The sequence below is a fragment of the Aspergillus bombycis genome (genome assembly GCF_001792695.1).
Source record: "Aspergillus bombycis strain NRRL26010 chromosome Unknown contig00009, whole genome shotgun sequence".
In the NCBI taxonomy this organism is placed as follows: domain Eukaryota; kingdom Fungi; phylum Ascomycota; class Eurotiomycetes; order Eurotiales; family Aspergillaceae; genus Aspergillus; species Aspergillus bombycis.
The window spans coordinates 316,756-329,926 of NW_019170011.1; the positions used below are offsets into that span (position 1 = coordinate 316,756).

At 49.2% G+C, this 13,171-nt stretch overlaps 3 protein-coding genes across 3 annotated transcripts; 2 read left to right on the forward strand and 1 right to left on the reverse strand.

Moving 5' to 3' along the window:
- Positions 1-966: 966 nt before the first annotated feature.
- On the forward strand, positions 967-5,414 carry ABOM_003583 (ABC transporter ATP-binding protein; the record flags this gene model as incomplete). The annotated part of the gene is made up of 10 exons (XM_022530713.1): positions 967-1,083; positions 1,139-1,219; positions 1,298-1,377; positions 1,445-2,101; positions 2,159-2,765; positions 2,824-3,397; positions 3,478-3,650; positions 3,717-4,246; positions 4,325-5,318; positions 5,379-5,414. The coding sequence occupies 10 exons, from the start codon at positions 967-969 to the stop codon at positions 5,412-5,414; spliced, it is 3,849 nt and encodes a 1,282-aa protein (XP_022393037.1).
- Positions 5,415-6,559: 1,145 nt separating this feature from the next.
- Positions 6,560-7,427, forward strand: ABOM_003584 (phospholipase D precursor; the record flags this gene model as incomplete). The annotated part of the gene is made up of 2 exons (XM_022530714.1): positions 6,560-6,779; positions 6,988-7,427. The coding sequence occupies 2 exons, from the start codon at positions 6,560-6,562 to the stop codon at positions 7,425-7,427; spliced, it is 660 nt and encodes a 219-aa protein (XP_022393044.1).
- Positions 7,428-10,743: 3,316 nt separating this feature from the next.
- ABOM_003585 (uncharacterized protein) lies at positions 10,744-12,861 on the reverse strand (the record flags this gene model as incomplete). The annotated part of the gene is made up of 1 exon (XM_022530715.1): positions 10,744-12,861. The coding sequence occupies one exon, from the start codon at positions 12,859-12,861 to the stop codon at positions 10,744-10,746; it is 2,118 nt and encodes a 705-aa protein (XP_022393043.1).
- Positions 12,862-13,171: the final 310 nt, after the last annotated feature.

The following is a 13,171-nucleotide window of genomic DNA, read 5'->3' on the forward strand; positions in this document are numbered from 1 at the left end:
CATTCACATTGAAGAAAGTATTAAAGCTATTCCATACGGTACTCGTTATCCTAGCCCTCATCCTGTACGGCTTTTTATACACGCGTTTTGGGACTCATCTAGGGCAGCTACCTGCAGAATACAATCGCGCCAAGTCCATGAGCCCGAGTAAGGAGCTCGACGACCGGTCTCGAACGATTCAGACCTTCATCCTCGTATATTCATCTCAATCAATGAGCTCGTCGACTGGTCTCGAACGATGTAGACCTCCATGATTGTATGTTCCCCTCGGTCAACGAGCTCGATGGCTGGTCTCCTAGTTGAGATCTTTATCCTTCTATGTTTATTTCAGCCAATGGCTGATCTCGAATGATTGGGACCTTCATGCTTGTATATTTACCTCGTGATGCATAATGGTAGTATGCCATGTAACCGGCTAGTCCAGACCATGGCAGTGGATATATTAGCCGGGTGATACGAGAATAAAGATCAAAGTTTTCTGGCAAGCTCTAGCCACAATAGCATGTCAGGAGACTGCTATTGTGCTTTTGTGTGTTGCTACTGGCTGGATTTATCAGCCGTCAGAAGTGTCCCTTGGTACTATCTAATCAAGGTTGCTGGGAACCATGGGATGGCGACGATCCCGCACACTACTAAGCTTACATCGCTCTACTTTTCTAGAGCCGGAAAAGGAAGGAAGAATATCTATTAAAAGCTAGGATGCTAATGTAACAGCCGTGAAAATCTGGATTGAGGAGGGCGGGAAAAGCCGAATATCAATCTTTGGAAAAGACTAATGTACGTTCTGTAGTTTGTAGTAGGTCTAGACTTGTCGATTAGGACCTCAGGTGATCCAAGCTGCCTGGCGGAGCTTCTCTTCTTGTGTCTTTATGCTTATTTCTGAAGGATCATCGGTTCTCCTGGCTCATTTCTCTTTCTCACAATATTGTCCATGGTATCCGGGAATCTCCAATACACATCCTCAGCATGGAGTCCTCGTCCTCTTTGCCCGCAAATTCTAATGTTGGGGGGGATAACATTGACCGCCGGCCGCAGCCCCCGGTAGATGGTGGGAAACATTCATCCTCTCTAAAGAGCTATATAGTATGTATCAAGCAATTCCCACATGAGAAGGAGTACCCCCTAACAGAGCTACCAGAGGATACTCTCGTATGGTGCTAGAGGGGGTGGCCTTGGTCCCATGGTGCTTGGCCTGTTGTGTGCAATGGGCTCCGGAGTGGTATGTTGGTCCCAGGTACCCCTAGAAGCAGCCTGCCACTAACTCAGCGCGACAAGGCCTTGCCATTAATGAACATAGTATTTGGCAACCTCACCGGCGAATTTAATCGCTATTTCACATCTAGTGACTCGCTCAATGAAGACGCCTTCAGAGCATCTGTGAATAAGAACAGGCAAGTTCAACTCTCTACACCGCATCTTGCAATCACTAACATAGTACACGCAGTCTTTACATTGTATATCTCTTCATTGGGAAGTTTGTGCTTACATATCTTTCTATGCTCTGCTTCCGTGTCATCAGCCTCCGGGCCTCAGCAGCGCTACGCCTGGAATATATGGAGGCGCTTTTCTCCCAGCCCGTCCGCAAGCTGGACGAGACATCCGTCGGGACGGTGACCAATGCTATCACAGGGTTGTCAAACACGATCCAGCAGAGTGTATCTGATCGCTTGGCAATCCTGTTCCAGTCCCTCGCTCTCTTGGTGGCTGCCTATGCTGTGGCCTTCCGGTTCTCGTGGGCATTGACCTTAGTCGTTAGCTCTGCTATTCTGTTTGTGCTTTTGGCTTTCAGTATTACAGTTCCCATCATTGTCAAGGCACAGCAAATGGTGGATCGTGCCGACGAAAAGCAAGCCGCCGTTGCAGCGGAGGTTTTCAGCGCGATCCGAACTGTTCTGGCTCTTGGGGCCGAGGTCCCACTCTCTCATAAATACTCATCCTGGGTGAACGAGGCTCGTAAACGTGCCGCCAAGATGTGTCCTGTTACTGGAATACATCTAGCTCTGCTTTTCTTCGCTATGTACTGCAGTTATGCCTTGGCCTTTTGGTTTGGGTTGAAGCTATATCGCGAGGGAAACATCGCAAACGTCAACACTGTTATTGTGTACGCGGAACCTTTTCCATGGTGCTCGCCATTCAGAGTAGTCTGACATGTTGTTAGGGTCTTTTTCTCCGTTCTGTTAGTGGTCACTGTGCTTGGTGGAATCGCGTCCCCCCTAATGGCGATCACCAAGGCCACGAGTGCCTCAGGCCCATTTTTCGACGTAATTGATGCCGATCGCGTTACGACGACAGGGCTCCAAAGCCCGGATGTTTCCAGCCAGGAGGATATTTGCTTCGATTCAGTTACCTTTGCCTATCCGACTCGTCCTGATACACAGGTACTACGGAACTTTACGGCCCATTTTCAGCGAGGCAGTACGACTGCCCTTGTAGGCCCTTCAGGTTGCGGAAAAAGCACCGTGGTAGCTCTCATCGAGCGTTGGTATCAGGTTCGGGGCACAGCCTGTTCAGAGAGTCAAACGGGCGAGGGCCGAATCCTTGTGGGTAAGCATAACCTGAACGATCTGGACATAAAATGGTGGAGGTCACAGATTGGCCTGGTCGAGCAGGAACCCGTTTTATTCAATGAAACGGTCTTTACCAATGTGGCCTTTGGGCTGATAGGAACCCCATGGGAGCACGAGCCAGGGTCTGTGAAGATGGACTTGGTGGTCAACGCATGCCGCGACGCCTTTGCCAACGAATTTATAGACAGACTCCCTTTGGTAAGCCGGCCTTCCAGTCCCTCAGTCATACAATTATTGTCACTAACCGGGGCTGTAGAGATACGATACTGTGGTGGGCGAGGGCGGTATCACATTGAGTGGAGGACAGCGTCAACGTTTAGCCATCGCTCGAAGCATTGTCTCTAACCCATCAATTCTGATCCTCGATGAGGCCACGAGCTCAATCGATATACGAGCTGAACAGGTTGTTCAGGCGGCCCTCGACCGGGTGTCCAAAGACCGAACAACTATTATGATTGCTCACCGTCTTTCTACTGTCATTCGGGCGGATCATATAATTGTGATCAAGGATGGCTCCAAAGCGGAAGAGGGCACACATCAAACATTGATGGACCATGGTGGAGTGTACTACAGCCTCGTGCATGCACAGCAACTGGAGATTGTGTCCTCGAATGCTACTGCAGCAATCGAAGAGCTTTCCTACACTCTTCCTGAGGAGACCAAAATTGAAGCTTACGCAGCGGACGGTTACGAGGTTACTGAAAGTGAGGCGGTCATCAAGAAAAAGAAGGAGCAGGGCGCATTCCGTACCCTATGGAATATCATACGCGAGCAAAGAGCGCACTGGCCTCTATTCGCTCTGACCGTCATCGGAACGATGGGTGCTGGGTGTAAGAGTCCCTTTGCCAAATCCCTCTCAACAGACCTATCGTTGTCGATACACTAACTAACATACGTCGTATTGATATAGCTGCCTTTCCGTTCCAGAGCTGGCTTTTCGCAAAGCTCGTTCAGGTCTTTCAGTTTACAGGCGACAAGTTAAAAGAAGCGGCGAACTTTTGGTCTCTAATGTTTTTTGTTCTTGCCCTCGCGATAGGCGCATTCTATTTCGACTTAGGCTATGCTTCCACATCAATGTCAGTGGTAGGTGACATCTATCTTTCGAGCCAGACGGCGTCCTCAGAGAAGAGCTAACATGACAAAAAATAGCATATTGCGGCAAACTATCGCCAAGACTACTTTCAGAGCATCTTACACAAGCCCGTATCATATTATGACCAGCAAGAAAATTCCTCCGGTACTCTCATGGGCAGGCTGTCAACGGACCCAAAGCAGCTCCAGGAGCTGTTTGGCGTTAATGGCATTTTCCCACTCATCTCGATTTGGAGTCTCATAGGATGCGTTGCTATCTCCTTCAGCTTCGGCTGGAAATTAGCTGCAGTAGCCTTCTTCGCTGCTTTGCCCTTCATCTTGGTGGCTTCGTATCTTCGCATTCAATATGAAGTCCAATTTGAGGGCATGAATGCGGAGGTGTACGCCGAAAGCTCCAAGTTCGCCACGGAGGCCATTCGCGCCTTTCGAACAGTTACTGCACTCACGATGGAAGACACCATCCTGCAACGATACACTAATCTGCTGTCACAACAAAGAGTCAGGGCTATTCGCAAGGCATGGCTTGCGACGGTCGTGGTTGCATTTTCTGATAGCATTGACCTTTGCGCTATGGCGCTTACCTTCTGGTCAGTAACCGAATTTTCTGCTGTTTCCCTCTCATTATCTGCCGAATGTTAGGCTAATGTGATCAACCCGGCTTTCAGGTACGGTGGGCAGCTCCTTGCCTCTCGAGAATATGACCCCGTGGCATTTTTTGTGGTTTACATAGCTATTATCCAAGGGGGCCAGGCTGCAGGCCAGTTTCTTAGCTTTGGTCCTAATATGGCGCAGACGACAGCATCTGCACGCCGCATACTGGGGACAAGATCTAGCTCTGATGAGCCAAACAATGATCGGACTCAGTGTCTAGAACCGATGCCTGGTATTCCGTCCTTCCACCAGGCCGATGTGTGCTGCCGAGATCTCACCTTCCAGTATCCCTCTCGGGGTGGACCTGTCTTTACAGGAATGAACTTCAGCATTCACAGTGGCCAGTATGTGGCGATTGTTGGCCCATCTGGATGTGGAAAATCTACCATCGTCTCTCTTTTGGAGCGATTTTACAACCCTACCAAGGGGAGCATAGAGTTCGCAGGGCGGGATATCCGATCCTACCCACTTGCCGCCTATCGCGGAGCATTATCCCTGGTCTCTCAAGAGCCCAAGCTATTTGAAGGCACGATTCGCGAAAACCTTCTCCTGGGCCTCGAACCGGGGGATAATGGGGAGTTTCCAGCGTCGATGGAAGCCCGGATGATAGAAGCGTGCAAAGATGCTGAACTTCATGACTTCATCATATCTCTTCCTGAGAGCTATTCCACGTCCCTGGGCATCAACGCGCAGTTATCCCTCAGCGGTGGCCAAAAGCAACGACTATGTATTGCGCGTGCACTCATCCGTAAACCGCGGCTACTGCTTCTAGATGAGGCAACGTCCAGTCTCGATTCACAGTCCGAGAGGCTTATACAGAAGGCCCTAGAGCGACTGGCAGAGAGGAAAACGATGACAATAATTGCTGTCGCTCACCGACTAGCCACCATTCAGAAGGCTGACTTGATACTTGTTTTCGGGGAAGGGGAGCCTGGCCAGGGTTCGGGTATCGTTGAGCGTGGTACTCATGCTGAACTATTGCAGAGAAGGGGTATATATTGGCAGATGGTAAGACCCGTGGTTAAGATTTCAACAACTCTCAATAAACTAACATTTGTCTTCCTTCAGTGCCAGGTTCAAGCTCTGGATAGCCATACCAATTAATATCGCGACACAAGGGGCGGCCACAATATCCAGACAGCAGCTAACGGTCATGTCTAAGAGAGGCCTTTTGCACATGTGCTCGCGAGTACACTTGTATGAGTATTTTATTCCTTCAAACACATGAAAAATTGGGGGTATTCTGTCATCTAATACTAAAATTGAGTTCCTTTGGGTAAAAAATAATGTTGGGTGAATGCCCTTGTAGAATGGAATATATATATATACTTGTAATTGCCCGTGCTTTTGTAACTGAGGTTTACCAAGGGTGGAGCTTCAACAGAGGCTTCCTACTGTCTTCCGATTTATATATTTTCACAGAGATGGAGCGAATCCTCCACGATCTGGCTAGAATACCCTGTACGTACCTAAGGTAGTCCGGCCGACTAGGCGAACAGCCGTCGGCGACCCGGGAAGGGCCCCAGTTGGGGCTGCATTCGGGTATTCTTACAGTGTTAGTGCAGTATAGGGTTCACCAGGAATGCTTTGAGACCGATGGGCGCGTCCATATCTCTTTGCTTCTCCTAAAGATTTCCCCCATGGTATAATAGGAATAGGAGTACGGATATGTAGTGATATCCGGCGGTAATACGGAGTAGCCCCCCGAGCTCTTGCTTCTCCACCAGCGCTTTTCGCGCCCTACCACAGACGGAATAGATTTGCGGATCCGTTGGATTAGCACGAACATGCCAAGAGCAGGATCAATGCGGTCGCCCCAATTAGGTAGGGCATTTCACACCACTAGTTCGGAAGCAACACATTGGATACTAGTGTAGCGGGTACTACTATAGGCAGGGGATATTGTGGAGGGTTTGTGCATTCTGGGTGGTTTGGCTTGGGTAAGACGCGGACGGAGGCGCATGGAAGCACCCCGACATCAGCCTTAACTCGGATATTAATGCACACGGATTGCCCTGGCTATGCCTTGGTACCCAAACAAAGAGACTGCCCTGCTCTTTGAGTCTGCTAAGGTTTTAATCTGACTCCATGGATTTGCTGCATTCGCTCGAAGACCGACAGTACAATTCCCGTTGGGTGTGGACAATCAGACCTCAAGCTGCTAGACGTTGGATATAATGACTATACCCAGCCTCTAGCCTTATCATTCAGGACCCCTCCACATGCGTGATTCCCCTGTCTATTCAATTATGCAATTTCAGTCGGCACTTGTTGGTGTTCTGTGTGCCCTCCACTTACTCAACCAGACACTCGCCTCCGCAACCCAACGACCGATCTACGCGGTCGCACACCGAGTCCTACGAAACGAAGCAGTCACCGCTGCACTGTCTCACGGTGCCAACGCATTAGAGGTTGACCTTACAGCCTGGTACTTCGACTGGTGGGCAGACCACGACGGGAAGCTATTCAGTGCGGGCGCTACAGCGCGAGACCTCTTCCGGTTCATCGCGGAGAAACGGTGGACGAACAACTACAATATTTCCTTCGTATGGCTGGACATTAAAAACCCTGATTTTTGCCGCACAAACCGCGCCTGTCTATCGAAGCCTGCGGGATTTAGCTCGGGAGATCCTCGAACCAGTCGGGATACGGGTACTATATGGCTTTTTCGAAACAGCGGAGAGTCGCGGGTTTACGGTGATCAGGGACTGTCTGAACGCAAATGAAGCGGTCGTTTTGAGTGGCGAGACGAATACTGTCCTCCACTTGTACAGTAGCACGGGGAATGGTATACCGGTCAAGCAGATGGTTATGGATTTTGGTGATTCGTGGCTGGGAAAAGGCGTCGACATCTATCCACAGCTTCGGTATGGAAGTTGGAAGCGCGACCAAGGGAAACTTGGAAAGGTCTTTAGCTGGACTAGCGCCGAAGGCGATACTGAAATGGTGAGGTATCTACTGGGTGAAGCTGGTATTGATGGGCTGATTTATGGATATCAAACCGAGGAGTATAACGATAAGAGTGGCCCGAAGTCTGCCCTGAAGGATATTGTCGACTTCGTCGAGACTCATTCGGATACTCATCGAATGGCCACTGAGGATGATACGCCTTGGTAGTCCAAAAGCTATTATATATATCTCCTCTGGTTGGCTCCTTTCCTTGTTGCATTGTAGTGGTTTCTCGTATCAATGAATGGATGATTTGCTAAAGGCCATACTGACAAGTTAGGGGTATGCTCAGTTCACAATCTCTAGTATTTCAGAGTTGGGTATGTACAGGGTCCACTCTGTCGTGTATGAGTATAATCCAGTGCGATTACTTGAGGCATTTCCATGGTCAGACTGTCCTAATAACGTTTCTGTCTCACCCATGGCACGCCGCTTTACCTGAGCCACCAACAGCATACGTGGACGCAGGTTAGTAACCTCCACTTCATGCAGTCAGAATGGCTAGGGGATGCAATAGTGACATTATCGGGACCACTAACAGATAGTACACGGTGCGGCGCAGCGCAGGTGTCGCAGGAGAGCAGGGGTAGCCTGGACTAACCGAGAAATAGCCGAAGGCCCAATAATTAATATACTCTGGAAATAAATAGCGCTAGGCCACAACAAGCGTGCATACAAAGATTGGGCTGTATACAGACCTATGCGAATGCTTTTCCATATTTCTAGTCTGGCTAAGCTCAGAGTAAAGTAGCCAAGGCATAGCCTCCAAAAAGCTTCCTTGCACGTTGGTCATGTAATTGACAGAGACCACTCACGTTAAGTGCATGGGACCCTTGTATTCACACTATGTAGTCCATTAGATATCCTCGGCGATGCGAGGCGCAGTACTAACAGTATAGAAACAATCCCCGTCACCATGCCTGACTAGAATCTTTTTTTTTTTTTGGCCGAGGCACGACGTTTGCCTGGTCGCGAGACCCTCAAGGGTCGAAAGTGTGGGTCTCTCTTGGTTTTATCCACTAGAAATATACAAATTAGCAATCACTATACCTAAGTCTGGACGAAGCGCTCTAGAACCCTAGGACATTATATTCAGTCATATCCAACTCAATATCTTTCCTAAATCTGTGAGTAAGTAGCAGGTCAAGGAGGAATCTGTGCTAATATAGTTAGTGGTGTGGTCTCGGACGCCAAGTCCGTTCCCTATAGAGACATAGTGGTCTTCCCTATCTGTATAGAACAGTGGAACCTACAAGGATCATTAGACTAGTCTCCCACCTAGGGGTAAAACGACTTAGTTGACAGGGTTGTCGCTGATCCCAATTTCCATGGACGACGTACAGAGCAGGAATCGGCGATCGGCGACTATAGGCCTTGTCCCTTAAATTTTTCGCCGAAGGGAGATCGGCCAATTTGCCCTATGCGACATGATGCACTCACTAATTACCTAACTAGGTATGTGGACTCAGTGACATCTTATATTCTACACATAGAGCTTACTTTGTATCCCAGACGCTATGATTAAAAAAGTCGTGTCATGGATAAGTGTTTTCTGAATATAGAGCACATGGTCAGCAAATAGGGGTGAATCAATCAAGGCCAATGCAACGTTTTATTATGATGGTACAAGATGTATGGCGCCCATTTCCAACCTAGTTAACAATCGGATGCATCAGTGCCCCGGTTTCTTTTCGATAACTGGGGCGGGCACCCGCAAGTCAGTCCTAGAACCAATCCTGTTTGTTTGTTGAATCACCCAATATTGAGAGAGAGAGAGCGGAGCTGCTCGAACAGGAGCCTATGGGAAAGATGTCCTAGTCCCACGTTGAACAGGGGTATCTCAACGACGTAACCTAGCATGCCTGGGAGTTGCCACCCTTTCACTTGGGTAGAATACCACAGACACGACGCTGCTTTGGATGCCTACAGGAATGTCAATCTCCATATCAGCACCTCACTTGTATCTTGTATCATGGTCCTTGTTAGATAGTAATTTCCGCCGAGATAATTATGAATTGTAGTCTCCTGTGAGCAAGGTAAAGGTTTCATCCTCCAACCTTAGAGAGTCATCCGTAAAAGTCCATGAGGCTGAGACATGCAGGGTCTAGGAATCCTCCCGTTCCGCCGGAGGTCCAGGTGTGTGAACCAGTGCTTGAGACCCTCGGCCGCTCGGGTTAGAGTGTTGATCGTGAGATACAGTTGATATAACATAGGGAAACAGATCCTGTCTCCTTGGACAAGGGACACAAGTACCCTATGGATCGGTATTCCCTTGTGATACATGCCTGAAGCAGCAGTGGGCAAGCTTATGCCTGGTTGCTTCCAGAACGGCAGTGCAAGCTATATTACATGGCAATGACAGCAAATTTAGGATATTATATGATTCCCACACTACAGAATCCCGGTAACTAGCTATATGCTAGTGTCCTCTTTCGCTGTGAGCCTCCTGGTGGCTTTATTCCTGCATCCCCCGACCCGTCATGCCTACGGTAAGATACTACGCATGTATCTAAGCAAGCTAGTGTTCAGGGATCACAACCTCTAAGTCAATCTAGAGTGTGTAAGCCCTGCTATGAATGGTATCTTCCAATCGGCCCCTGGAGTCCGTGGCATTTGTTGGTTGTCAGACTCTTAACTAATTTAGTTGAATGACTTAAGCACCTGGGGTTGGCTTGTCGCGTACTGTCAAAAGACCAAGACAGCCTATAGAAAGAATACATATATATAGTGCTTCCTCCCGCTTATACCTAGGAGTAACCCTTTCTACCTCCTTAGAACATCTACACTTCTTATTCCTTCGATAGACTGATCTTTAAGCATATGTATGTAATTCTCTCATCAGTACAATGATTCTTACTGATGACTACAAGCCAGCAGCAATGAAGCTCGACATCGGTCTCCTCCTTGTCACCGCTTTACCTAGCACCGTGCTTGCTCGTGTTGTTCCCAGAGGCGACGAAATTGCGGACGATACCCCAGCTGCGAAGCAATTGGCCAACGTCTTTGCTGCCCAGAAATGCTGGACTCAATCCCCATACGGTTGTTCAAAGGATAGGTGGTGCTGGCAACGATGCAATGGCAATGGTCAATGGTGCTGGCTGGCCCATAAGGGAGGAACTGGTCCTTGGACTTCTTGTACTACTGCCGAAGATTGTATGCCAGGGGTAGGAGATTCCGATTGTGCTATGACGGGTTGTAAGGCTTGTGGGTGCAGTTGCTAAAGGATGGGAAATCTCGGCCCCATCTCTATGCAGAGGATGCACTCTGTATTGAGATAGATAAACCTTTTGTATGAATTTAGCTTTTGATATCTCAGAGTGGATCTATCGTTGCGAAGCATGCGGGCGTTATCCTAACGAATGACTATCTACTTATTGTCAGGGATATTGAATATTATCTCAGGGTTTTCGAAGCCTCCACGACGAATGGCATTTCTAGGGACAACAGGACCATGAAATAAACGAACGTAGATGATATATAGTCTTCATATCCCCGCCTTAAAACCCTCAACCTTCGCACCCCACCTCTGGGGAAAATGCATTCCTTCCTTACCATCCCACCCCCCAGCCATCATCGCAATGGCAAGCAACAAGGCTGACGAGGCTGGGAAATACGGGGTTGGAACCACTGTTCCCACAGGATTACCCACATCATCAAACTGGAAGTTCGGGTGTAGTAAGTACTCAATAGCTTGGGCAACATTTTCCAACCGGAGCGATGTCATTGCTAGCATCGGAAAGTCCCACCCATAAGAGGCAGTGAAGTTCCAGGTCTGGGCAATGAGATTCATGGTAGCGTTCACAGTTAATGGATCTACACCCGTGGTTGGCGGTAGGAGCCCATAAACGGCAATCTGGCTGGGATGATCTGATGTATAGCTGCTCCTATTCCACATATCCGGCAGATCAGCACAGATAGAATATGCACCATGAACTATAGGAAGTGACGCAAGGTTATTGAGCACTCGAGTCCAAGACTCAGGGACAGATATGCCCTGCCGAGTCTTCCAGTCTGAGGCAATTTTCAAACCAAACCGCCAATACGCCAGCTCGAAGGCCGGATTGTATGTTGAATTAGGACTCGTATTCTCCGATGATGGATACATTGGCGGACCGAGGTCATACACTTGTGTGGACGCATTCCACCACGCATAAGAAACCATCCACGTCGCGAGCTCATCCAGAAGACGATCCCACTTGTCCAAGGTTTCCACGCTCGGCGACGCGCGATACTCTAGCTCAGCAAAATACATCGGATGCGGTTGCTGCCAGATAAGGAGCGCGTTTTGCGACCCAGGAGCCGATGCCCCCGACGGATCACTCATCTTGCCCAGTCGCGCACCAGCGTATCCTTGCCTTTCGGCACGTTCGATAGACGAGGGGAGAAACCGGTCATACACACCCAGGCTACGATTCAGTATATCCCATTTATTGGATCGCGCCCAGTGGCCCAGATGCCAGAAAACCATCTCCAGGTGGAATTTGCCGTACCAGCCATTGTTCTGGAGACCGGACTCTTGCGGGGGATCTTTGCCGGCACTGTTCACGGCGAGCAGGTACTGGGAGAGAATAATGCGTCGCTGCAGTTCCTCTGCGTCTGAAGACCCCGACTCCGTCAGATCCACGAATGACCCGGATTCCCAGTACTGAGCCCACCACTGTGTGGAGGCCTTCTTGACAGCTGCGAATGGCTTGATCCTGGTTCTGGTGGATGCTGAAAACTCTGTACTAAAAGTGAACTGATTCGTCCCTCCAGTGGGTTGGAGTAGATATCGGTGTGTCCCCTTGAACGGACCGGTTATATTGCCCGTCTGTTCCCATTGAATGGTGTTATAATACGTTGCACCCCCCAGCGAGTGACTAATGACACACCCTTTTGCTGTAATGTTATTCAAGACCGTTGTATGCTCCGATACTACCGTCCAGTTGCCCACAAATGGGGCCTCGAACTTATTGGCTCCGGTGGTCAATGGGTAGTCGAAAAAGACACCCAAGCTTCCATCCCATAACAGCGACGATTGCACATGAACAGCGACGATATCAGAGGATGGGTCAGCAGCAGTAGTAACCGAAACCCTTTGTCCATGTAGAGTGAACTCCGAAGTCAAGATTCCGCTATACAGGTCAAGACTCTGACTCACTCCAGTGACATCATCAATAGAGATACTGTCTCCTTTGTATAGGAACCCAGCCCGGCCAAGGTTGACCCGATGGGGATTGGCAATTAGCCACTGCGAGATCTCTGCCTCGGCCGGGTTCGGGATATCATAATTCACAAGGCGACCATGCGTCCACCAGTCCAGACCGGTAAAGTCTGACGGTTCCGTTTGGCCGGGGGTTCTTGGTAGAGAGTCGTTGCACCAACACCAGGAAGAGAGTATGTTAAATGGGAGCAATGTCTGCAGACCCGTGATGTCGGCCCCGAATGCGAAGTTGCCGTTGCCGACCTGCATGGGGGTTGTGGTAGATAGGTTCGTACGGATGGGGTTATATCGACGGACGACATTTTGGCGATTGATTACTGGTTTGCTTGCTGCAGCTGCATGGACAGTAGTCGCCACGACCAGTATGACAGTTCCCAAGATGTTCAAAATGAATCCCATAGTGCAGGTTCTGGTGAGTCTCGCTGCCGTGGTGGCATTGAGGTGGCATCGCCAGCTCCTTGGTGACTGTTTATCCAGTACATCATTCCACTTCTGAATAATGCGGGGAAATGTAGCCCACAATCGTTCTTTTGCGGGGAATACTAAGAGTACTTAGTTTAAAACCTTCATGCTAAATTGACGGACAACGCTGCTCTCGGGTGTCGGGTTAAACACGCCCGAACAGCAGCATATAGCCTAAACGTATGTACTAGTATACAAGCCCTAGGTTAAATATAACATCATTGGTGGAACAATATTGGCCAGCAGT